General features: G+C 31.8%; 1 protein-coding gene across 5 annotated transcripts in view; it reads right to left on the bottom strand.

Moving 5' to 3' along the window:
- Window positions 1-26,658, bottom strand: part of LOC135135085 (ankyrin-3-like) — a 64,514-nt gene that overhangs the window by 21,752 nt on the left and 16,104 nt on the right. For 3 of the 5 annotated variants that reach the window (XR_010281435.1, XM_064064048.1, XM_064064045.1), the window contains exons 2-21: window positions 20,594-20,701; window positions 20,011-20,143; window positions 19,605-19,768; window positions 14,152-14,307; window positions 13,775-14,101; window positions 12,782-13,058; window positions 12,563-12,723; window positions 9,625-9,828; window positions 9,281-9,571; window positions 9,071-9,226; window positions 8,719-9,015; window positions 8,477-8,660; window positions 7,867-7,959; window positions 5,560-5,691; window positions 5,392-5,512; window positions 4,681-4,767; window positions 3,716-3,940; window positions 3,503-3,663; window positions 3,238-3,449; window positions 2,350-2,554 (exon numbers count right to left, since the gene is read on the bottom strand). Coding sequence is in view for 4 of the 5 variants with exons in the window: in XM_064064048.1 (XP_063920118.1) it covers window positions 2,350-2,554; window positions 3,238-3,449; window positions 3,503-3,663; window positions 3,716-3,940; window positions 4,681-4,767; window positions 5,392-5,512; window positions 5,560-5,691; window positions 7,867-7,959; window positions 8,477-8,660; window positions 8,719-9,015; window positions 9,071-9,226; window positions 9,281-9,571; window positions 9,625-9,828; window positions 12,563-12,723; window positions 12,782-13,058; window positions 13,775-14,101; window positions 14,152-14,307; window positions 19,605-19,768; window positions 20,011-20,143; window positions 20,594-20,701 (3,694 nt within the window). In the remaining variant the exon portion in view is untranslated. The remainder of the gene's footprint in view (window positions 1-2,349; window positions 2,555-3,237; window positions 3,450-3,502; window positions 3,664-3,715; window positions 3,941-4,680; window positions 4,768-5,391; window positions 5,513-5,559; window positions 5,692-7,866; window positions 7,960-8,476; window positions 8,661-8,718; window positions 9,016-9,070; window positions 9,227-9,280; window positions 9,572-9,624; window positions 9,829-12,562; window positions 12,724-12,781; window positions 13,059-13,774; window positions 14,102-14,151; window positions 14,308-19,604; window positions 19,769-20,010; window positions 20,144-20,593; window positions 20,702-26,658) is intronic. The other 2 variants (XM_064064047.1, XM_064064046.1) reach the window with 2 other exon arrangements.

The following is a 26,658-nucleotide window of genomic DNA, read 5'->3' on the forward strand; positions in this document are numbered from 1 at the left end:
AAATGTGAAAAGCTTATAACTAAATCGTTTTCATTATATAGGCACAAAAATATCACAGTATCGGTGACCATTAAAAATTGAATGATGATGAATTATGATGAAATGGAATGCACATAGCAGAAATTAAAATAAAATAAGCTTAATAAGTACTGGAACTAAATTTACCTGATTTAGTTCCTATAGAAGCAAGAATATTAAAATAATAGTTTGCAACAGTAAAGACAACACTGACACAAGAACATATTTTACGCATGCTTTTGTAACTCTCAAACATACTCAAATTAATGAATTCTTATTGGTCATGAAAAATGGAATACAAAACTTACCCCAGAAAATCTAATCTAAAGTGAATCTACATTAAGAAGTGTAAAGCTGACTGCAAAATAAGGTCCACCTGTAACACTACTTCTTGGAGCTTGATTATCTAAGAGTGTTCTCTATCTTTTTGTAAAATCTATACAATTACCGTAATTACCGTAAAATATAAAATGCAAACCAACACGGTGGACAAAACAAGGCCAAACAATTTCTTCTGCTTAATATTTACATACACAAAATCAAAGGAAAATAAAGTTATGCTTGCCTTGTTAAAACTTATTAAATTTCTTCATTAATTTAATGTAGTTGCATTATGTTAATTAATTACTGTGGAGTATAATTTTCAGATTTTAATGTTTCTAGACGTGGTAATCATAACACACGCTATTTAGTAAAAGCAATGTAACACGATAACAAATAAAGATTATCAACTTATTAGTAGCACCATTAAGCTAACAATATGTTTATGGTAATACAATGATTAAAGCTTTCTATTTATATTTCTTTTAAGTTTTAGTAATATTTTTTCCTCAATTTCTTACAAATATTCCATTTATCGCACATTATTTGAATTAAAAAGGCTTTGAAGATTTTTCCATTACAACAAGAATTCATATTGATTCAGTAAATGACAAATTTTCGAAAGATAACATCACTTTATGACCTTTTATGACTTTTTAGGTGGCACTTATTACATTGTTCAGTCAATAAATAAGTACATATATAAATATTTATTATCATACAAAAATAAGCCGATCAAAGTAGGGCTTCTGCAGAAGCACTTACTAGAAAATATTGTCCAGTTATTAGTTAGAACTCTAAGAGTGAATCTGCATCTTTTCCAATGATATAAATACATAAAAAAATACCAAATTTTTAATACCACCACTAAATTTCATAATTCTGTATTAAGTCGAGCTTAGTCGATTACAGTGGTATTTTTTACTATTATAAGTAGTTCATAAAAGGATATTGATATATAAAAGTATTTTTAATGCGTTAAAATATTCAATGTTTGCTTAATTTGAAATTACAAGAGATTTTATGGTAAAAAATTGTATTTACTATTTACCATATTATACCAAAATTCAACTGAATTGTTCTCGTAAGCAACAGTTTTCGGATCCCAAAAACAAAAAATACCACCACAAAAAATTATAAGCTTATCTAAGGTTAATGTTAAACTTTCTATATCTTGAATGCAGAAATTATTCACATCGTTTACACTATGCAACTAGACTTACAATGTAATTCTCCATAATGTATACTGCAGATGCAGAAACATCCTAAATTCTAATACACAGGGTAAACATGTTTAAAAATAATTTAAAACAATATGAAAAAATAATAATTAGGAATACTTCTTAAAAAATATTTCTAAAAATTCTAAAAAAGTTTTAATGCAACAATGGAAATTGTAGTTTTAGGAAAACAATGTTGCTGGAGTATTTCCGATTCATAAAGCGTTTCTGGACAAATGAAGATATGTTAAAACATCAGAGTAGGTTTAATAACAGCCAAAAGTGTTTACAACACTTACTATAAACTACTAAATTGGCCAAATGTTTTTAACCGATTTGAATAATTCTTTCTGGCAGTATGTACTTTCACACTACATTTTCTACATTATTTGCCGCCCAACACTGAGTACTAATTTCCAATGTTATTGACGCGATTGGCCCTATCCCTTATCAAGTCATGACCTTATTTATTTCCAGAAAGGCCTCTTGAACCAAAGGGTCGTAAAACACCTTTTCTTCAGTGAATCGTCTCTATTCTACATTAAAAATCACTCACTTCTTTGAGTGAACCGATTACATAAAAATTCTTAGAACATACCATGTAAACCCTGTGTTTTGAAAAAAGAAAATCAGTGCAAATTGCTGTAAGCAACAATTTCTCTTTAACAGATAACAGCATTTTTTATTGTGTGCTAAGAAAAAAATGGATGAAACAATGATGAAAACTACGCCAGCAAACGTCACTTAGTAAATCAACACACAAACACAAAAAAGAACATTATCTACATACCTGTGATGGAACATAGTAATCGTAAAGTGGGTGCGGATCCAGAATACTGATTAATCATCCCTTGAGAATGAGCCCTTGGAGCTGGCACACTCAAAGCGATGGCCTTGTGGAATTTCCGTCTTCGAGGTTCAACTGTAACAATTGGCGAGACCGCGACACCATGTCCCAGTAGCTTAGATACTAATTCAGGTTCAATGGCCTGCGCCTGAAAAAACATAATATCGATCCTTGCAGTTTTTTTTTTTTTTTATACGCCTGTATAAACGATCTTGAAAACTATGAATATAAATATATTACTAATCCACAAATTAGTGTGATTTACTTAAGAAAATTTTGGAGAGGACGTTATTCTATTTTTGGTGGGGACAATTAAGTCAAATTTTGGTTAGCGTTTTATCATCTATGCGATATTCTTAAAATCCACTTAAAATTTTACATCAACAGTCCAGTAGTTTCTAAGGTTATCTCTGTTTAATAGTCTCCAACAAACGGAGAAAACATAAAATTAGCAATTCGCCAAATGGATCCGATTAGATACTTCTCTAGCTTACGCTCGAAAAGTAAAACTACAAAGGGAAATAAAAAAGACAAAGTGTTTTGAACAGAAATACAAAACGTTAAAGAAAAAATAAACCGTGGTATTTTGGAAATTTGTAAAAAAAGTAGAAACTGCGCTTTATGAATTATGTCTATTAATTGTGGTAAAGCAGAAACCATATAATTTACCGCACATCATAGTGCTTGATCATATACCTAAAGCACTTATTAAGCGTGAAATTGAATGTAACAAAAGTCAAACTGCACTTACATGTACAAAGTGGGTTTTTAATGAGAGCTATTCATGTAAATCTACCCGCCTGGTAATTAAAAAAAAAAACATAAACTTACTTGAAGGCCGACTCGGATTTTCTTCGTAAGTGCATTAGGTGGGAAGACTGCTTGAACGAGAGGTACGGCACTGCTCGATACAGTACCTCCATCGGGGCCTATTGCATGAACTTCTTGTCTAATCCTAGACACTACAGCAAAATAATGCGGAAAATCGTTGGTTAAAATTCTCGTAATTCTGTTCGTATGTAGGTCTTCAATCTGGCTCAGTTCTAAAAAACCGTAGAAATGTACACACTGAAATGTTTACAACTGAAAAACAAACCTTCACCGTCAAAACTATGGTTCAAAACATCTTGAATCGCCTCTTCGTTGGCCTCTAAGGTATGTTCTTTCCACGTTTCGCCGTTGTCTGAACGTAGTACCACGATTTCACGTTGCTTGCCTCTCAGTGAAGCGAAGTGGGGTACCTCGATGATCACTGGTCTAGTTTTTTTAATGATTACTATTTGAAATTGTAGCTACGCGAATGATTTACCCTAAGAATCTTGCGCCCACTGGTCCCAATTCTAGGAGTCTACTTGCCAAAGCTTCTCCCTCCATCAGAGGTGGAGGATGAGGTGTTCGTTGTGGGCGAACATATCGACAAGTGATTCTGGTTGGACTTGAGGCACATCTAGGAGGTACAATAACGCGTACACCAGAATGTCGACATCCTCTCATTGCGCCTCCGCGCGCATCAACCAAGAAAGACACCAAGAAGCTGTAGAGTCAAAAACACATTATGCAGTACTTTAAAACACCTTAATTCAACTTTATTTAATAAAACAGACTCTTGATATATTGCATTCGCTGTTATAATTTGTTAAAACCAAAAAATGCCAACTGAATTACCCACAACATGCCAAAGTGATAACAATGAAGTTTGCCTAATTTATTGACTCTGAAGTGCAAATTATACTTCAATAGAAATTACTTGTATGTATTTCATCGTGATCAGTTATTGGAAAAAAATATGTATGATAAATACCTAAGTTAATAATCTACACTACAAACAGGTGAAGCACATATAGGTAAATATGTACACTGTACAAATAACTTACTTTTTCCAGCTAGGTACACTGAAGACATAAACATGACAACAAATGTGTTAGTTAGGTTTGTCTGAAGATATTTTATTGAGATTCAGGTAATATGCAGAGCATTTACATTTTAAAATTCTCAATAAAATATGGATAGCCGAAAGCAAATAATTACTCCTTGATAAAACAATAATAATAAAAAAAAAACTTGATGATTTGTAAGTTATGTACATATTATTGTAACTATGTACAAGATTACAACTAACTCCCTCGTAAAGATGTGTCAATGTTAAGATGAACCATTAAAAACCCCTTAAAAATTGCTAATAGCCATAAAAGGAAAAAAAAACGCGCACACATGTTAGTGTGGTGCTGCATTCAGTGCACTAATTTGGTACTGTTAGTACCATTAAAAAGGTACCTTTCTCTGCATAGACCCGATCCTTGACTTTTGGGACCCAGAAGATGCAATGAGTATTCTAGATTGGACCACTCTTGTCTGCATAAGCTTTAAATACATACACACTAACTACTAGGTCACTCTAGCATACTAGTAGGTAGGGAAGACATGAATGGGTGTCAAGACAGTTTGTAAAGGAAGAGGCATTCAAAGTGAGAATTTGGAGCACAATGCAGAATCATTGTACGCATGCACGAGATAAGTACACATAACGGGTATAAAAAACCACTTTGTATACCACTTCACCACCAATTGGACAACAACGTTGAATAACAAACCATAGGGTAAAGCAAGTTTTTAGCTACAAAAGACGTATAATTATTTTCAATGGGGAACATCAATAGTAAAACGATTACTTTTCTTTAAATATCAAGTTTATAATGTGGAGCACTTTTGTTCAAATTAAGTTCACTATTAGTTGGCTGTTAATTTATTATTTTTTTTTAACAACAAATCGCAGTCAAACTGTCTTGATTACAATACTTCTTGAGAACAATTGAAGGTTTTTTATTACATTATTATAACATTTTAAGCTTTCTCAAAAGGTTTAGCACACTCTTAGTTCAAACTAAGCACATTGCGCATTTATTAAAGACAAATTCAAATCAGAAACAACTCAAAGACAGAAGTGATAAGCATATGTAAAGGACACTCTATAGTACTAGTACTTACCCAACAGTTATGGGTTGTCGATTTATATCCACATTGTCTGGAGTGGTATACGTGTTGGAAGCATAATACTCTTTTACATGAGTAGGATTAATTATTAATTCGTTACTAACGTGTGACGGAGCTAAAAAGAAAAAGTTTATCGACGATCTCAACTTTGCTTCTTTTTACCCATCGAATTCCGATATTCGCTTTTCTCATCGTGGGTAACATCCATGCGCATAGAATCGTCTCCAAGAGATTTCATGTCATCAACTGTCATATATTTATATTGCTGCTGATCACCAAGTATTGGATCGTCACCTAGTCGTCAAAAAATATGTTAATTTACTATTGTTGTCTAGAACCTAAATAATTCACAATAACGAAATGTCACGTCATTATTGTAAAAAATTGTAGATTATGCACACGATATACAATAGTAAATTTTACAGAATTGCTATATCATAGCAATAAATAGTGGAAGCATTCGATGCAGTCGGTTACAGACATAAATAGAATCCGAAATTTAAAGAGTTCGCATTCTTACAAGAAGTATTAATTTTGTAAAAGTAAAACCATAGACTGCTCCAGAGCATGCATTGTTGCATATATACTAAATAATGAGTTTGGCTAACAACCATCACCACAACAAATTGAACCCCTGCACCAAAATATCTGCAAAATGATTTACTTTTCAATTAATCCATAGACAGTTAAATTTTATGATATTACTAATTATCACAATTATCAAGCTTTCTTAATGATGTGGTACAGTGTGTCTCTAAAATACGATTCACACAAAATAACTGTTACATGTAGACAACAGTACAATGAAAAACATCAAAAATTATCGATTTTGTCCATGTGAAAGTACACATGTCTGTTTTTTATTTATGTTCATTTATAACATAATGTAATAGGCATTTCTTATAAATTCCTGGATTCGTAGAAATTTACAAAAAACACAAAAACGATACAAATATATGTTCCCAGACTGATTTTTTTAACAATATTTTGTGATGACATCAACTATCAACTTCTTAATGAAGGACAAATACATATATCAACACAATATAATGCTAATAACAACTATACTGTCTACCTATAAATTCGAAAAAATAGATAAATATAATTTGGCACATGTATAAAAAACATGTCATTTATACAAAACTTCCCTCGCCCCAGAAGTACAATCAAACAAACCCAGTTTCTTAGAAAAATGATAAAATTTGATTTTGCGGATTTTACTTTCTTTTATGGTAACTCCTACGAATTAAAATAAAGATATGTTTGCACTGTTAAACTGTACGTAAAGGAGCATGTTTCACCTATGTTTCATGTGAGTTTTTTTTTTTTTTACAAAATTTTATAATGATGTCATGAACATTTTAGCAAGGACACATACATAAATTGAAATCATTGAATCAATAAAATAATACAATGTCCTTGATAGGTACAGTTTAAAACCAATAGTAACAGTACTGTAATCGAAAGTTTTGGGGAAAATGAATGAACCGTTCTTAATTTGATTAATAAAATCAACTGCTTCATTCAATAATTTTAATCTGTATAAGCAATTCTAAAAATTAACTCATAATATTTTGTACACTTTAGATATGTTTTATCCACCAAACTTTTGAGAATAATATTTCATACAGTTTTTGCTTGCGGCAACCTCAAAACATTTGCAAGATTTCAGAGCATCCGGTTTAACCAAAGTTAAATTGTAAAATGTTGGTACACAATTTTGATATATTTTGCAAAAATCAAAGCAGATTTGTACACTATGACGTCATCAAAATGCTGGTGGGAATGATCAGACAAATCTTGGCTAGCCCTTTACGTATAAAATTTCACAATCAATTAGAGAGGTTTTCTGTATAGTAAAATCGCCAACACACCATAAACGACAGATGACAGCAGACCGAAAAGGGAAATCCATTTTTTGATACTCTTGAGGTCATGAAATGTGAAAACATGATAGAGCGAGGGAAGTAATGCAAGTTTAACCAGTGTTTTCTTTTAATGTTTAACAAAGGTTTCATGCATTAAAATCAGTCGGGTCCAATTAGTTTCAACAAAAACATTAAATAGCAGAATAAACTATTGATCTGAAATCTCTACCCGTATAATACAGAAAGAGACATAGTAGAAACGCACTGCATCACACACCTTTAAGAAATTTATTACACAGTTGAATTAAAATTATTTTGTTCGGTGTTTTCATGAACAAAAATCGTATATCATTATTTTAGGAATAGTAATATAAATTATACTATAATATTCACCAAACATCCTTGAAGGCAACTCGTTAAAAAACTGATTACCGTTATTTAATATAATTCATGACATGACTTATTCGGCTATGCGGTTACGATAACAATTCAGATAATGATAAAATAACACAACGACAACAAATACAACACCGATGAAAATATCTACGGTTAACATGTAAGCTAAAAGAAGCTATAATGTGTTAGACAGATAGGGACTTACGTGTGTATGTCATATGTCCCTGGTAGAAGGGTAGATAGACGTGCTGAGCATGCGTTGGTCGACCGTAAGCCACGGGCGGTTCGTCCACTCCGCCTGCATGCAACAACCACCACCTCCCTTAGCGCACTCACGCTTTTTTTATTTCCCATATACACATGACCCTCAATTAATATATACCCACCCGAAAATACCAACTTTTACGCAACATTGCTGAGTTTAGTAAATGACTATTAATAACTACTACACAGCAAAATAATCAAAATGATAGCTGCGAAATGATACACATGAAGGTAATGCAAAAGTCTAGTGAAGAAAATTGGTTCTTACCATCCAGAAGGATTTTAATAAACTGTTTTATAAACAAAGTAAGACAGTATTTAAAAAGCGATAACTACGTAAACATTAATAATTTTGTTACTGATTATTCGAAATTCAAGGTTCGCCGATAAACTTTTGCAAAACCCAACTAAAAACAACACACTGCTTCAAAACTAAAATACTTGTTAATTTCCATTGTTACGTCAATTTCAACTTTAAGTAGATTTAATGATTGATAGGTATATATAAAAGAAAGCCCACAAATACATGAAAGAATCAAGGAAACACTTACCTCCTTCGTCTTCGGAATCAGACATAAATGTTTCTTGCATCGCTTCAGGTGCCATAACTTTATACTTTTCTTCAATATTCACAATAGTGGTAGTAGTAATATTAGTTTCGGTTACAACCTTAAGCTCTTCAACCACACTAATGTAACCCAACTTATTTGCAATACCTAAAGCAGTTTGTCCATTCTAAGAAAAAAACAATTAGTACCAAAAAAAGTCAATTCGGGGTGCAAACCAAACTTACGTTTGTTACTGCGTTAGGATTTGCTTTATTTTTCAACAATAAACTAATAACCAAAACATGACCCTGCTGTGCTGCTTGATGCAAGGGTGTATAACCTGCGCTGGTGACAGGATTTACTTCGGCACCTTGTTCTATAAGTAATCGCACCATGTTTACATGCCCATGATGACAAGCCACATGTAATGGTGTGTATCCGGCTTTAGTTTGAACATCTTTTTGCGCGCCCGCCCGTAAAAGTAACTGAGCAACTGCTACTCTATCTTCTTGGGAGCACAGGTGCAATGGTGTTAACCCATTCTACCGAAAAGTAAAACACCATGTACATTATTTTAATAATACCAACATTAATTACCTTGGCTGTATGATTTGCGTCAGCTTGGTGTTCTAAGAGTAAAGAAGACATATCCGAATGGCCTTCTTGCGCACTTAGATGTAATGGTGTGAAACCAGCCTTAGACTCAGCATCAGCTTGAGCACCATATTCTAGTAGCGTTGTTGCAATGTCCATCTAATTATAAAAATATTACAATTTTTGTTTACATGTAATGGACTAATATGATACCTGATTTTTGCGAGCGGCAATGTGTAAAGGTGTGTGACCGTTCTTGGCTATTGCATGTGGTGAAGCACCTTTATCTAATAATAATAAAGCAACAGGCTGATGATCATAGTGAGCGGCTACATGTAAGGGTGTAACGCCATTTTTTCCTTGTGCATCAGCCGGGGCATCCCTTTGTAACAATAATCTCGCTACATTTAAGTGACCGTATTTAGCAGCTAAATGTAACGGAGTGAAGCCTTTTTTTGTCGTTGCAGACAAATCTGCACCGTTGTCAAGCAGTACTGAAGCGACCTAACAAAAATCAATAATAATTCTAAACGATTTTCAATTAAATAAAAAAGTACTTCTTCTTGTCCTTCTTTTGCAGCGATATGCAGCGGCGTGTAAAGATCTTTTGTTGTCGCATGAGGCTGAGCACCGTGTTGCAAAAGCAACATAACGATATCAACATTTCCGAGTCTGGAAGCCACGTGGAGCGGAGTTTGCTCTTCTCTAGCTTTAGCGTCTACAGCTGCACCGTTTCGTAATAATATCCGAATGATATCAGTCTACAAGAAATGTGTTACACTACCCTAATGTGAACATTTAACTACAAATAAAGGAATTGCCGACGTTCGATGGATAAAATCTTAGCATTGCAATAACATTTTAAATAAAATAAAAAGCCAGACTATAAATTTCAAGTAATATGAAAGGATTAAACGACAAGTTTTATTCATCGATCAATACAAGAAATAAGTTTGTTATTCTCAAAACGAAAGTGCACATTTTTAATACCTTTTTTGTTGCGTTTCCGGCTCAGTTGATTTTAAATATTTTAAAACAGAAAATGACAGAGAACTAAATTTCTACTGCTCTGTAGATACTTCCGTTGAACTAAAATATTAAGCAAAATTATGTGCAATGTTTTATTTGAAAAGTAAATAAAAAATAATTAAATTATTTCTTGACGTAACAAATTTTCTCATATGCATAGTTTGTTTATTTTTTTTTTGACAACATAAACATTGTGTACTGAACAACTTTCCTAAATTCTTTAAAAAGCCAATCCGATCATTGAAATATTCATACTCGTAACAAATACGTATATATAACAAATCAGAACATAAACAGCTCTGCACAACATATTAAAAATACTACTTACCCATGATCAGTAGTGCATAGTTAAACATTATCATGAGGTAATAAAAGATAGTTGATATTCAATTTATGCTGTCTTATTTGTTTAGTGTAATGAGTTAAGAATTACATTAAATTTATAAGTATACGAAAAGCAGACAGGGCTCAATACTGAATCTTCCACATCGTTTTTGGTATTGTAAACCATGGTTGTAATATGATAGATAATCAGCAAACTTTTAATTGAAACTAATTCTTCATAACCAAATCATAACGAAACTGGTATTTTTCTAAATAAGCGACAAAGCTCAAAAAAATATTACAATTATTGTTATTGTAATTTTTGGAATAATACACTTACACAACAGACGAAAGTAAAAAAAAACTGTTACGTTATTCTGTGTTTATCAATCTTATAGGCAGTCATAAAGCATACAACAATGTAACTGTTTTCTTTTATTGATTTCAATATGCGAGAAAATGATATTCAAGCATACATCATTGGCACCCTTTTTAAGATTCAGACCCCGTTTTACTAACGCTCGAGGTGGAAGTATCAGTATAATTTCACTACATAATGAAAGAATGTAGATACTGTATATATATCTCTTGAGACTGAAACCAACATGAACTGTTGAACTCAGTGAAATCACGTGTACAGGTATTTGTAAGGACGATTAATTTTATAAAAGATTTCACGGCAGATTTAACAAATGTCTAAAAAATATAATATAAAACTGAATATTTTAATGCAAAAGTGTCATTAACTAGTTTTTAAAATTATTTTAATTCTAGTTCGACAACTTAATTAGGCACAGCCATACAAAACATTTTCACGAAAATTACACATTTATTAGATTTCTACGAGTAGTACAGATAACGTTGTTGTTCTAATGAATGAGGTAATATGTAAATTAAAACGTACATAAGAAAAAAATGTTGTTCTTTTTCACGGTTCCCACAGAGGCATTAAAACTGTATGTTTCTGTTGTAGCAGTCTAATTTAAGGCGTTGTGTTGGTGTCCTTAACCAACAGTATTACTTATCTTCAAAAGACTTTTGAACGATGCCTATAAAAATGACAAAGTAATAAAAGTAATACGCTACAGTTATCTTAAAAATAAATACAATTCGTTTTTATTAATAAACGAAAAACATGTATTCATAGTAGCAAAGTTTAACTAAATAGTCATTTCCAATTGTAGCATACAACACTAATAAAACTAGAATTACGATATATTAAGAGTGAAAAAAAAAATGTGCAGCTAAAATCAAAACAATTCAGGCTAATAAATTATTGTCTTTTAAAAAATATAAACTTCGTGTTCTTTTATGAATTAAGGTAGTTAAGAAAACATAGTTGCATACTGAAATCCTAGAACGTAACTAGATGAACGAAATAAAATTAACATTTTTTTTGACTTTTCGAAAAGTGATAAATTTTGTCTCCAATAATTCGAAACCACTATAAAGTATCTCATCACCTTTCTTAAATTATCACATTCTACGGCTTCTGGATATCTCAAAAACAAATTAAGACACTGGTATGTATACCTCCCATCGTCTCATCACAATCACGTATTTATCTTTTAAAAATTATAGTTAATTCATATATAACTTCTACAATGAAACAACATTTATAAACGAAACCTTTCCGTGAAAATCTTGTACGTATTTATAACAATACATAATACGTGTTTAAAAAATACATTCCGTCAACTACTTACTACTGTTGTCAGAAAATAGTAAATTATCTGTAATTAAGTATTAATTTGTTTTCAATGTGTTCTGTAATTGTCAATCATAATAGCTTTTACGTAATTGAAAATAATTATAGAACGATAAACAAATGTAAACAGACGTTCCAACCCTTTGAAAAAAGAAACTCTTATAAAAAAAACAACACCAAGTTCAGCAATAAAGAAAGCATCAAGGCACACATTTTTATTACGATTAAAATTCATGTCATCTCTGCCGCAACACATGTGTTTACATTGAAACTGGCTGAGTTATGGTTTAATTGAATACGAGCTGCTAATGTTATTCATTCCTGGAATTTAATGAAAACTTGTCGTATAATCACATTGTTAAGTAACGATCATATCCATAAAAGGTCGCACAGCCTTTAAAATCTCTTTTCGGCAAACAGCAACTACACATTACCTGATTAGCTCTGGCCGCTAAATGTAAAGGCGTTTCACCCCGCACGGTTGGAATGTCTGGACTAGCATCACGTTGTAATAAATAAATAACAATGTTCATACATCCCATAAAACTAGCAACATGAAGAGGTGTTAATCCGCTTTCAGTTGTAGCACCTATGCCTATTTTAACAATGAACATAAATAACAAAATCTTAAACAAAAAGTGCGATACACTTACTTGCACCGTGTTTCAATAAAAGTTCTACCATTTTGATCCTATTTTTCTTACACGCAATGTGTAAAGGTGTAAAGCCGTTTAAGGCTCGGGCATTAGGATCAGCACCACGATCTAGCAGAAGTTTTGCTACTCTTACATGTCCACAATGGGCGGCTACATGAAGGGCTGTCAAATAATCAACAGTAACTTCGTCTACAGGTGCACCATGATACAACAAAATTCTAGCTGCATCCACGTGTTCGCCCTGAGCTGCCATGTGAAGAGGAGCTAATCCGTTCTACAAAATTAAATTAACGTCTTCAAGCGAAACGCTAACTATAATTTATTTTTACAAGATTGCACACACGTGACCAAAGTATCATGTAAACTCAGACAAAAGCCACAACTAGCATCTGTGCAAATGATGTAGTAACCTTCTGATTACTCATGATTCACTTTAATTTTTCTATTTATTTTTGTTGGACATTATTTTGAATTTATCCATTTCATTTCGTAGCTTCATTCGTTTTCCTCGTTTATCTACTAATGAGCCTGTTGAAAAAATATTTATTTTTCTTTCGGATAATTGAGGTAATTATAATTTGTTACGTTCATGGCGTGTTCGGTTGGGGGAAAGTTCGTACTATTTATTTTACAAAATGATATATAAAATTTTACTTGACACACAAGACAGAAATTAGTTTCTCGTTCCAAAATATATTTGACTTTAAATGCCAAATAAATTTAAATCATTCTAATCTGTGCATAAAAACTAAAGCAGTCACACTGGGACTAGAACTGAAAATTCCAACATAATTTTGTAAAAATATGATCTTGTTTAAAAAAAAACAAATTCTGCCAATCTTCTACAAAACTTTAAGAAAAAAGTGGCATGACACACTTTAGAAACATAGATGACATATAGGTGTAATTATGATTTCCTGTTTACTCCATACGATTGAATGTGGTCACATGTATGCAAAAATTAAAAAATAAAACTACTTCAACGAGTACCTTCGTTTTAGCATGCATTGGTGCTCCATTTTCCAGCAACATGTCGACAACTAAATCATGCCCTGACCGTGCAGCGCAATGCAACGGTGTAAGACCATCTCGCGTTTTTGCCTGGATATCTGCCCCTTTAGCCACTAACAAAGTGACCATGTTAATTTTTCCCCACTTGCTGGCGACGTGAAGAGGCGTAATATTGTGTTTAGCTGCATAATTAACATCGGCTCCCTTGTCATATAACAATGATGCAACTTTATCGTTGCCATAATGAGCAGCTATGTGCAACGGCGTAAAGCCGCTTTTAGATGTTATATCCGGATTGTGCTCATTCTAAAACGGTAAACGTCAGTTTCATCTATGACTCTTTCGTTTAACATTACTTGTAACAATAATGCGGCTGCTTTTACGTCGTCTTTCTTGGCAGCGATATGTAAAGCTGGTAATCTCACTTTTCCCTTGATGTCATTTTCTAGCAAAACGGCGACAACTTTGTCATGGCCCTGTTGCATTGCTACGGCAAGGGGTGTAAACCCATCCTAAAATATAAAGTGTTTCGTTTAATATATTATTTAGTAAACACTATATACACACATTTGAAAAATAGATGTTATTACATCTATAAAATATTGTCATCACATGATTCTAGCGAAGTGGTGGTTTCTAGAATGTTTACTACCTAGCGCTATTAATAATTTCAACGTAAATATTTCTGTGAATTACTTAAAAATAGAACCGTCTGGAAGATATCAACTGGTGGTTACGCTTTATGTATACTTTTTAATAATTCAAAACAATGCATCATTAATAATAATAATTGCTTAATTAACGATAATAATGTACAATTTAGTATTTTTACTTCAAAATTAAAACTTAAATCAATTTTATATACCAAACAATTGGTAAGTAAAGCCCACTTGTATTGAAAATTTTGGTTACGAATTGTCTCCTTTTGGATGACTAAAATATTCTACCGTATTCTAAAAAATACATCGTACAAAATAATAAAATATAAAAGTATATAAAAATAAAAGAACTAAAAGCGGATAATTTTCTTTAATAGTTACAGGTCGAAAAAAAAATTGTCGTTCGTACTTAATTCTCTGACATATACTCAATCCGAAAAATAAATCGAAATAAAATCTTTTTTTTCTCACATTTAAACTGTGATATGACCCAAATATACATCAAAAACCAAACCGAAGTTTCCAAATCGTAAATCTGTATTTAATAACAAAAGTATTAAATTCAATAAACATGGTTTGCTAAATGAATAGTGATTTTTACGTTATAGCAGTTTTAAAAAAATCATTCTAAAGATCACATATCAAATGAATCTCATGCCTTAGTGTAAAAAGAATTGATTATTGCCGTTTCCATCTACGATGCAAGAGATATACTTAATCCTCAGGTTAATTAATAATAGCTTTTTTGCTCCGTATTCTTTGGCATTAAATACAAACTGTTCTATTCCCCAATTTAAAAATTTAAACTACTTATTACCAACTAAGTCAACAATCGCAATTTATAAAATCTTTGCTTAATGAATGTAAATATAAATATGTAGTTGGGACGACAATGGCAAAAGATAAAAATATCCCTGAAGATGGAAATGACTTTAGAATGTGCGATACAATCGTTTGTACATAAACTTCAAGGATTACGGACCAAATAAATAATTATTAATTAACTTGAGTACTTATTAAACAACTGAACTGTTCTGGGAAAAGTTTTCAATGACCAAGGTATATTTTATAAAAAACTGGTCTAAGGTTATTGAAGTTGAACTTCCCTCATCCCTAAAGTACAGGCGAATAACATATCAATTGAATACAGGCAATGCAATATGTACTATTGTGCTAAAATTTTCGAGAAAACGTAGTGAGTCGTAACTTGATTAATGATTAATATACTGCTACCAGGGGCGGCTTGTCCTATGAGGCAGGTGAGGCAGTGCCTCACCAATGAATTTTACGCCTTATTAGGATTTTTATTATTTTATACGGACACATTTCGGCCAATAATTTGTGTCTTTTTTCTAAAATTTTAAAAATAAATATAGAAAATTATATTCTTATTTTTATCTCGGTAGGTACTCGTTGCTCCCTTAATTAAACAGCGCGCTTAAACACTCGGCACAACATGTATTTTGTGACGCGAATGAGGCCGACTCGAAGCTTGCCTCTACAGCATATATAGAAATCATGTCGTTAATAGGCAAGCAACCTGCAATACACTTATAAGCGGTATGAGTTGAAAAAAGACAAAATTGAGGCTAGCCTCATTTCCGTGCTTGCAAAAGAGATGGACAACTATATTATTTGCGCGCGGGGAACGTGCGATTGCAATGCAGTCTGCATTCGCAAGAGTATTCAAAATTAGGCCGTTGATTGTTTTGCCACAAATCTGTGTGTGTATAAATTGATTCAAAATTTCGGTAACAGAATTTTGTCTTAAAAGTGCCTACGTTTGCGTGGGTCGCGTTAGTGCTTTGTGCTTGTCATAATTTGATTTCGGTAATCGTTATTTAAGATTACGAGTAAATCGGAATTTTTCTCTACTAACGTTAAATGACAATGGCAGTTCTGTTTTTTCTACTTTCACGTATGATGATAAATTGTATGTAGTTAAGGAATTAAAACCGCCGGTTCCTGATTTGAGTAAATCGTTAATTGATCCATAAAAAAAAATTTAAAATAAATCCGTATTTATATTTTATATTTTTTTCATTTTGTTTTTTGTTATAAATCAAATTAGCTTTATTTTATGTTGTATTTGATCTTTTTCGATATGTTTCCTTTAAAGTTTATTTTAATTTTGTTTTTTGTTAGAAGTTATATTAGTTTTTTCTGACCACGCTTCCCTTTCCTTTTGTCCTGTCATTCTCATCCTTTCCTTGCAAGACCTCCTTACACCTTCACGTTGGTTCTTTGTGGACAGTTAAATGAGTTTACAAATTTGTTTATTTGACTAAATAGAAAATATTTAAGTAAACTTGATTTATTTATATTTTAGAGCGTTTTGTGCTGTGCCTCATCAATTTTTCAAGTCATGAGCCGCCCCTGACTGCTACATTCATTTTCCTTTTTTGAGTCACCCTGTATACGTAGTGACTAAAAACTAGGAATGCGTCGATAAACTACACTAATATTTTGCACATTTTAAGTAGAATTTATTCGACAAAACTTTGAGATGATGTTATCAATTTTTTGGGAGAAGGTAAACAGATAAATTTTGAATAACAATTTATCATGATTACGATAACCTTAAAATATTCGTAAGATTTTAGAGCATTCGGTTTTGCAGATTCAAAATTAAGTTACAAATTGTTGTATAGTTTTGATTTTTTTCCAAAAATCAGGATGTCTTGGGTAAAAATTCTAGATGGAGTATATTATTTTATAAAATTTAAATAAGATTTATTATTGTAAATTTTGAAGATGGCATCCCATTGTTGGTGGATCATCCGATCACACAAATTGTGGTTGGCGTTTTACCATCTAGACGATATCGAAAAACATAAAAATCCGGACAGATGCAAGATAGACGAACAGACGGACAAACGGACAGACAGACATACGGAAACGACAGGCCTATGTTTTCTTTCGTACTTCAGGGATCATAAACCGCCCGGAAAACAAAGTAGTCATTGGTCGGATGAACCCTATTACAATACTTTCTTAACTTACACTCGGAAACTAAAATTATTGAAACAAAAACTGACTCATTAAAAACTATGCATACAAATTTACATAACAAAATTTTTGAGTCTCGTCGAATTAAAAAATTTGTTTCAACAGTGGGTAAATCACAACAATAATGTTTACTCGGCGAACTTAAACTAGGGAAGTAGGGTCATTTTGATAAAAGTCTGATTTAAATTTTTCTCGATGTTTCACAGCTTCTACAATAACAAAATATATCGATCAACGGTTTCATTTTCTTTCTAACTATGGGAGATTTATTTATTTATCTAATATTATGGCTTTATCCACACTACCCCCCCCTTGATGTCGTCGTCTCAAAATTTTGCGAAGAAAATCTAACTTGAAATTTACTTTGTAGCTCTATGCTTTCACAATGCATCGATAGTAACGTGACGCATACGGGTTATCGTAAAACAGAAAATGTTGAGTAAAATTTGCTTTATTTATAACCAACATTACAAAGTTTTTTTAAATTTTGGTCGTACATGAATGTTAGCTTATCTATGTAAATTAATGTAAACAGAATGTTAGTTATAATTTTGTTTTCATTTATTATTCTATTGTTTTACAAGAAGAGTTGCTCCTTAACGCCGATGTATAAAAAAAACTCAAGGCAATGATCGAGCGTGCACTCTCGAATTTGATCTCGGTTATATTCAACTTTTTACTTCCTGAGCGTAAACTAAGGAAGTTGAAGATGTAATTGAACCCACCGGGCGACTTGACTGTTTTCGTGTTTTCTCGACATTGCATGACTCCTAGTACGAAAAAAATTGGTCTCCCGTTTCTATCTCTTTGCCTGCCGTCTGTCCGCGTCTGTGTCAATTTTCAGATAATTTCCGAAACTACCGAATCGATTGTTGTTGTAAAATTTTGTATTAGCAATATTGTGCATATTGTAAAACGCTAACCAAAATTTGTCTGATCCTTCCCATTAACAATAACATGACGCCATCTTCCACTTTTACAACGGTAAATATTATTTAAATTTTATAAAATAACATACATTTGTAGTTTATGAATCCGTGTTGAGTTTTTACCAACCAGGCATCCAGATTTTTGAAAAAAAAAAAAAATCAAAATTGTATAACATTTTCCCATTTAACTTTGAAATTGCAAAACCGAATGCTCTGAAAATTTATCCGTTTATTCCCTCCCACAAAAAGTTGATGACGTATGCCATTTCAAACTAATAAATCTAAAATCTGCACAGTATTAAGAGTCGATACTTGTAGTTTATCAATACATTCATATTTTTTAGAAATGCTTATACAAAGTGACTCAAAAAAAAATAATAAATAAGGCGACATATTTAATTCTCCATCCCATTTTCCTAAAACATTGAGGATACAGTACTGTTATTACTAGGACATACATTGCACCTGTTTAAATTTTTACACGTTGTTCTTGGTACAATGTTGATGACGTTATCAAAAAATTTGTATATGGAAAAACTTACTAGAAACATATGCATATGATATTTCTTTCCGTGTACTTCAACAACCCACACATACATAAATTTTAGCACATAAAAAAATAAAATACTCAAAGCTCATTTTACAATTTTTTGAAACTGCATTTGCTCGACTATACTTTAGGGGTAAGGGAAATTCTGTCGAAATAACTTTCGAGCAATTTTTTTTTACATGATTTTAAATTTTCAGAAATTCTTCAGAGCAAATAATGTTGATAGCGTAACATTGTACCTATTATATTAAACATATTAAAATGAATAAATAAAATTTACTATTTAAATCTTTATTAAAAAATGTACTGATTATGCACAAGCAAAGAAAACAGCAACAAATTTCGAAGCTTGTTGCTGGCAAGAAATTTTTACATTGTAGTTACTTGTAAATTTTATCACGCTATCATAATAACTTATTTATGAGGTTGTATTGAGGAAAGAATAATCTTTCCAAAAAAAGTGTGTCACTTAAAAAATAAGATTTGAGTTTTTACGAATGAAGCATGGTATAATTTGAAATGACATTTTTATGCAACAACTGAAATAAAATACTCCTTACACTTACAATTTTACAATTACTTGCGCATTGAAAACTTTTCCCAGCTTAGCACCGTGTGCGTCCAGATGTAAAGATGAACTTGATAGTCACCTACTTACTTACCTCTGTAGCCAACGTTTGGTTAGCTCCTTTCGATAATAAATACCGAACACAACCATCATGATTTTCTTGAGCAGCCATATAAAGCGGAGTAAACCCATTCTGTGATTGTACGTTGAGAGAGGCACCATGTTGAATTAATAATCGTACGATTTCTTCTTGTCCGGCTATAAAATAACAAAAAGTGGCATTTCCGAAGCGTGCAAACGCAAACGCTCTGCATTTTTAAATTTAGGTAGAGAATATCACAATTACCACAGCAACCAGAGCGCAACTTCCTGTCTTTTTAATTTCGTTATATTGAAGCATAAAACCATCGTTTGTTATTAAAAAATAATAAAAGAATTGAGTGAAACGTGACCACGTAATTTTCATAGTAAAAAATGTGCGAACTACAAGAACTGCTCACCTAACGATGCTATATGTAACGCCGTATTCCCTTTTTTTGTAGCAGCATCGACTATAGCACCTCGTTTTAATAATTCCCTTGCGATTTCTACGTGTCCATCTTTTGCTGCAAGATGTAGCGCGTTCAAGCCATTCTGAAAAACAATGGATGTATTGGTTCACAGACTCTCTCTCTTGAGACAAAAGCGGCACGTCGGAACGGGAAACAGCACAGAATACGATCAGTCTTGCAATGAATAAAATGAATCATTGATGATGAAACGAAGAAGAAAGCATGAAGCAGGAAATTCAGCCTGCTAACTAAATAAACGGACGCGAAATAATATGAGTTTCCCTCTAAATTGCTCTAATGATTTGAGCTTAAATCAAACAACTTTATAGCAAGGCAAATAATCATAAAGTTCTTGCAGACGTTACTGTCGGAACGTAGACTTCGAAAAAAAAACTTACGTATCACTTGGACAGCAAAAACTTATTCATTGCATTCAAAATTTAATACTGTTATGTAACTGATTTGTAACACTTCCTTCTGAACACAGGCGAGATATACTAATATGTATAATGATTAATTAATAATTACTTACCGCATTTGAAGTATTGATATCTCTAACCGTTCCTGAATCCAAATACTCCTGAATTTTGTCCAGCTGAGCTGCGCGTGCTGCTCTTAAAAATGCTGTGTTTGGATCAGTCTGAAAAGATAAGAAAGTAAATAAAAAATCAGTTTTTGTTAACCCGCTACACACTATACATTTTAATAATTATCTTTTCGAAATACTACAACTTATCAACAATATACCTCACAGTATGTAAATAATTCTTGCCACCAATATTGTCATGCAATCCTTAAATTTTCTCAAATGTCGATACGGTTAATCACTTTATGACATTATTATTTAACAATGCATACAGAAATAAAAATCTTAAACCTGTATACAATAAAGAAGTGACTATACAGTAAACTATGAAGAAAGTAGTTAAAAATAACGGAAAATCTATTTTGAAGGTGCATACTGTCATGAATTTTTATGTGTACGTTTATGAATTTAGTTTAAACATTGGCACGGATTAAGTAACGGTACTTGCAGAGACGACAATTGTTGCTACTACAATAAAATATATTATTTTTGCCATAAAGTGATTTAAAGGTAATTTCAACATGAACAAGACGTAATAAATGCAAGTTTCTACTGGAGATTAACTCTCAAAGCTTTTCATAATGAATTGAATACACAAGCCAATGAAAAGCTCCACTCATCGCCGTCATTAATGCAACTGATCGTTTGTACGATATCTTTATAGCAAGTCCTTTGTAAAAAAAAGTGGCTATTATAAGTAACAAACAAACGAAAACAAAGATTTACTTTAAATGGGATGTGTGAAGCTGGAAAAGTATTAAATAGAAGAGGCTTGTATTGAAATGATTTGATTAAATCGTCTTATGCAACCGGTTTGTAAATTAAAAAACAAAACCTTAAAAATACAAACCAAACATTTTAAAAAGCTACCAAAGTAATAACGAATGCTGTTACTCTTTTCAAATTTGGAGCGTCATCTGTTGTGCCATTTCGGCCACTGATGGTAGGTAACCACAAGCAAAAAGTAAAATGTAATTATTAAAACAAAAAAAGTGTATAACATGCTTCTACAGCAAGTTTCGCCGTTCTACATTTTGTATAAGATGCATTATGCAATTGAGTTAATGACCTTACAAGAGGGTCAATAATTTTGCATGGTTCTGGCCTTAGAACGGAAATCCTCAATTGTCAATCCTTAGAAATACACAATGTCCATCCGATTCAATTAAATTATGGAGCCTACATCAACAATTTTTATATTATCCCAATTCATAAACATATTAAGTATTCTTAACTGAGTACATGCTTACATTTACAACAATTGCTGAACTTTTCCGCTACTGTTTTAACTCATGATGTAAGCCTCTTGGCAATATTTTATTTCAAGCTTATATTGGCGTAATAAATAAGTCATTACTTGAAAAATAACAATCTTAAAACGAAAATTTGTATTATTCCATAAACCGTAGGTTTTGATTTTTTCTTATAATTTTAAATAATAGTAATAGTTTTAAAAACTAGACCTTACTATAATTTAGTATTGCTATACTGAAATATACAAAACGTTAATTTATTAGTCCTCCATTATTAAATTATTTCACTGTTTTAAAAAATTATTTTGATGTTGCTGTTTCTTAAAGAATAAAAACTTACAGCTAACATGTTTATTGTCAAACTACTATTCGTTTCACGAAAGAACGAAATTCCGTCATTAATTATTTTCATGTTGAAAGCATGAAAAAAATACGCAACATCTTTTTTCACGTATAAGAAACCTGCGCATCGTATGTTGAATTTTGAAAATAAATCAATGACGAAATGTTGTAGGTTGCAAGAACGTCATTTATTTTCAGAACCACTGACAAATCACTTGTTTGGAACAAAATACACGATGTTGCAGCGAAGAGAGGATGTCGGCAATGAAGCAAAAATGTCGCGGGCAGCAAGTGGAACCAATTATCCAACTATACTCGAACTAACTAAACCATCCAAGCTAAACCACCATGAACTCGACACAGTTATGTTCCAAGAATTAAGTGAAATTTTGAAGTCATTTTTTAAGAAAGTGGCATTGAATGCACCAAATTCGGAACTCAGAATTTCCAGGAATTAAGTAGAAGGCAATTCTTGCCCTACGACTGATGTCCATAATCTATCAAAATTAATTAATTACAGGAATGTGATTATCTGTGATTACTGATTAACAACGGCATTTTAAAATTAAGCTATAAAAGAAATAATATAATTTTTATTTTGAAATAATGAGACCACTTTATATCGAAAATATAAAATATTAACAAAGTAAATTTTAAACAGCTGCCACTTCCAATACAATAATAATAATAAAAGGATTCTAATGTATTGTATGTGGCACTAGTGGCCACTAACAATGCTGATGTATGTATTTATTTCTCAAATTACTTTTGTCCGTGGTTTCGGAAAATGTAGAATTTAATTTAACTTTTGTTCATCCAATATTTATACAGACTGCGGCACAAATGGTATGCATAAAAAAGCAAACATACGCCCACGTAAATATTTAACAATAAACAATGTCAAATGCTTATGTCACTACGAAGTATTTATTATTAAGACCACGACCTTACTGTGCACTTATTAACCTGTTTCAAATGCCGTTCGCATATAGAAGAATTCATCAAGGTCGCCAAATATTGCATTTAAAATATGTCACAAATTTATTGTATAATATTTTATCACAGATAAGTTCCAAGGGGACTATATTTTATAGTTCATTTATAAACTTCAATAGCATCGTCCTAGATTACTACAACGACTATTCCAACACATTTTTTTAAGAACTTAATCTAAAGATCCCAGCATGGCCAGGGACACTTCGTTATCTCAAACACGCGTTCTGAATTTCAAATTTTTGCTTCTATAAGCATATGATAATATTTTTAAAATTCAGATTGTTACACAGATGAATTTCACATTCACGTTGAGTTAAAGAAACATTCTCGATTGGATGAGGTTTATTATATTATATATTTATTATATTAGGCAATAATGACAGTGAATCTGCATATGGGCATTGCTGCCTGCTGGTATTTGACCAGATTTTTCCATTGCAATAATTAACTGCACACCAAAATCGTTATATGCATAGTGAACGTTTCGATTAACTGCAAGAGATTTTTATCTTCAACTAACGGGATGTTCAGTGCGTGGTGAGTTTCGACCATACATTCTATCTCTTGGCTCACGATTAAAATCTTTTCGTGGGTTGTTTTACCATCAAAATAAACCAAACACTTAATAGGAAATAACGCTTAGTGCCATATTTTTTTCAAAAAGAAATGACAACGTGAAAATGTGGTTTAGGTAAGTATAGAGCAGCATATTTTATATTGTTTTCACCATTCCAAAAATGCTGAATTAATATTTACTATATTTGAATAACTTATTTTTTTTTCTATTTTCCGTTATAAATTTTTACCAAGTGCTACTTTGCTACACTTCGTAAGATGCCATCATTTCCAAAAACATAAAAAGATCATTCGAAGTTTGTAGAAAATTTTCTTACAAAGCTGCCGCAAATGTAAATACTAAAAAAATGTAAGTATTTAAGGAAAACTTCCTTCGCCTCTGGAACATAACCCACATACATAGGTACATCTCTCATGAACCTTTTAATGCAAATGTGTTATGTTTCCAAAATTAAATTGTTAACAATTACAAAAAATATTACAAACACTGGGTCAACTCTGCGATCACTAGGTTAGCATTCTCGTCTTATTAAAAATTCAAACCAGTCTGTTGGTAGTTCCAAAGATAAAATAATTATAGACAAATTCTACAAATTTTTAGGACGACTCGCATGTACCATTTTATACATACAAATAGATTATTATTAAACCACATCTCAAATGAGATTCTTTTATTTAACAAAATCCATATTGTGACGTCTTAAGTTTTTAGGGGGGAGGTGTGCAGACAAATTATGGTTATCATTTTACTATTTTCGGCATAATTTAATTAATTAGTAATCAGTAATCAATAAGAGACAAACAAAAATTATAAATATTCCATATATTGGAATTAAACATTCGTAAAAATGTCCCTATTACAAAATTATTCGTCCAATTTAAATCAGAAAAGTGGTCTTCACTCCAGAATAAAAAACTAGGACGAATAAAATCAATTTCATGATATTCCTAGGCAAACATTTTATAAACTCCCTGTTGTATATTTTGTAATTTCCTTACTATTTATAGGGATATCAGTTTTGTGGTAATTTGATAGTTCAGTCAAAATCAAAATAAAATACCGCAGATGTAATTTTTTTTTTTTGGTAAAACATTTAGAACCAAGAGAATAATTTTTAATATTCCAATATAGGAAGTTTTTAATAAAATTTATAAAGTTGTCGTCAAAAAAGAAGACTGTAGTGTCGTGTTTGAGGACACAGAAAATTTGTAATTCTAATTTCATGCCAGACACCTCCTGATTTATTGGATCTAAAAGCAAACAAAACTTTCACCCCAAACTTTCCTCATAATCAACTAATCTCTTAATGTATCTAATTTCTCAAAACTAAATGCAAAATTTATTCCGTTTGCTATTATAATCAGACATTTATAATATATGAAATTCTGCACAAAGTTTTTCTAAAAGAACCGACCGATTAAAATTATTTATGAAACACCAATTTTCTCTTCGAGTAAATGAACTTCTTATAGTTCTTTGTAGTTCGTGCAGATAATTTATTGAAGAATATACCACAAAATAAAAAAATAAAAATCACAAAACACGAGGTTTCTTGCATACGAAAATTGGTCTAAAGTTATTTGGGCACCACTTTCCTCGTAACTGAAGTAAAAAAGTCCAACAAAATCCAGAAAATTGTTATTTTATTTTTTTATACCATTTAAATAGTATTTACTATGAAACATTTTGAAGAAACATCATCACATTGTTGGTGCGAATGATTAGACAAAATTTAGTTAGCATTTTATCATTCATAATAATAACATACATATAAAACTTGACAACAATCGGTCCAAACACACACGACAGACGTCAACGGAAGACATATTTTTCCCACTCTACAGTTCATAAAAGTCTAAAAAACACGAAACTAGCCATTCCTCGGATTTATCCTATTATACTTCCTTAGCTACCGCTCGAAAAGTAAAGACTCTTGGAAATACTGAACAATTATAATATGGTAAACCAGAAAAAGTAACTTTAGATTAAAAATTGTTTACAGTTGTTTAATTAGAACTTTCCTCGTTCCTAAAGTACAATCATTTAAACAAGTCCAGTTTTTTTTAAATAAGGTACAAAATTTTATGGATTTCTCTTCTGTTTTGATAACCCCTATAACTGAAAATGGAAATGAAAATAGCAGTGGGTTATTAACCTACAGGCAAAGAAGCATGTTATGCGTATGTTTCAAGCGGTCTTTTTAATAGAATCAATTGTTTCGATTGCTAATTTTTTTTGAAACAATCGGTGCATTGATAAGCCGCAAGTGTAGATACAAAATATCTTATACATTTTCAAGACGATTTATCTAGCAAATTCTGGGATAACATCATCAAATTGTTTATGAGAATCATTAGACAAAATTTTACATTAGGGAAATGCTTTCGGAGATTACGTATGTACTAAAATCATCTACAGATAATAGACAAACGGAACCTACTTTTTCATACTTCAAGGGAGTTTGAAACTTCGAGAAAACAAAATTAGCCGTTAGCCAAATGGACCAATATTTTCCGATCGCAAGCTTTACACAAGCTGTCTTATTTCCTTAGAATGAACAAGTTACATTCATCCAGCCGTATAAATATTTGTTAGTTTCCACCAACTACAGTTGGTGCGATTTATATAACGCAACCATTAACAAATATCGTACCTACACATGATAGGTAGGTGCTAAAATCAAAGTCGCTACATCTCATTGTTGAATTTCACATAATTCAAAGTGAAGACGCTAGTATTTTTCGCTTAGGTCGTAAAGAGAAACAAGAACATTAGGTCCATATTTTTATATCATTTATTAGAAATTTTCCTCTAGGAATATTTTCGAAACAAATGAACTTGCA

This window comes from Zophobas morio, unplaced genomic scaffold (assembly GCF_036711695.1).
Source record: "Zophobas morio isolate AGI-343-1 ecotype UQ-CSIRO unplaced genomic scaffold, CSIRO_AGI_Zmor_V1 ptg000024l, whole genome shotgun sequence".
In the NCBI taxonomy this organism is placed as follows: domain Eukaryota; kingdom Metazoa; phylum Arthropoda; class Insecta; order Coleoptera; family Tenebrionidae; genus Zophobas; species Zophobas morio.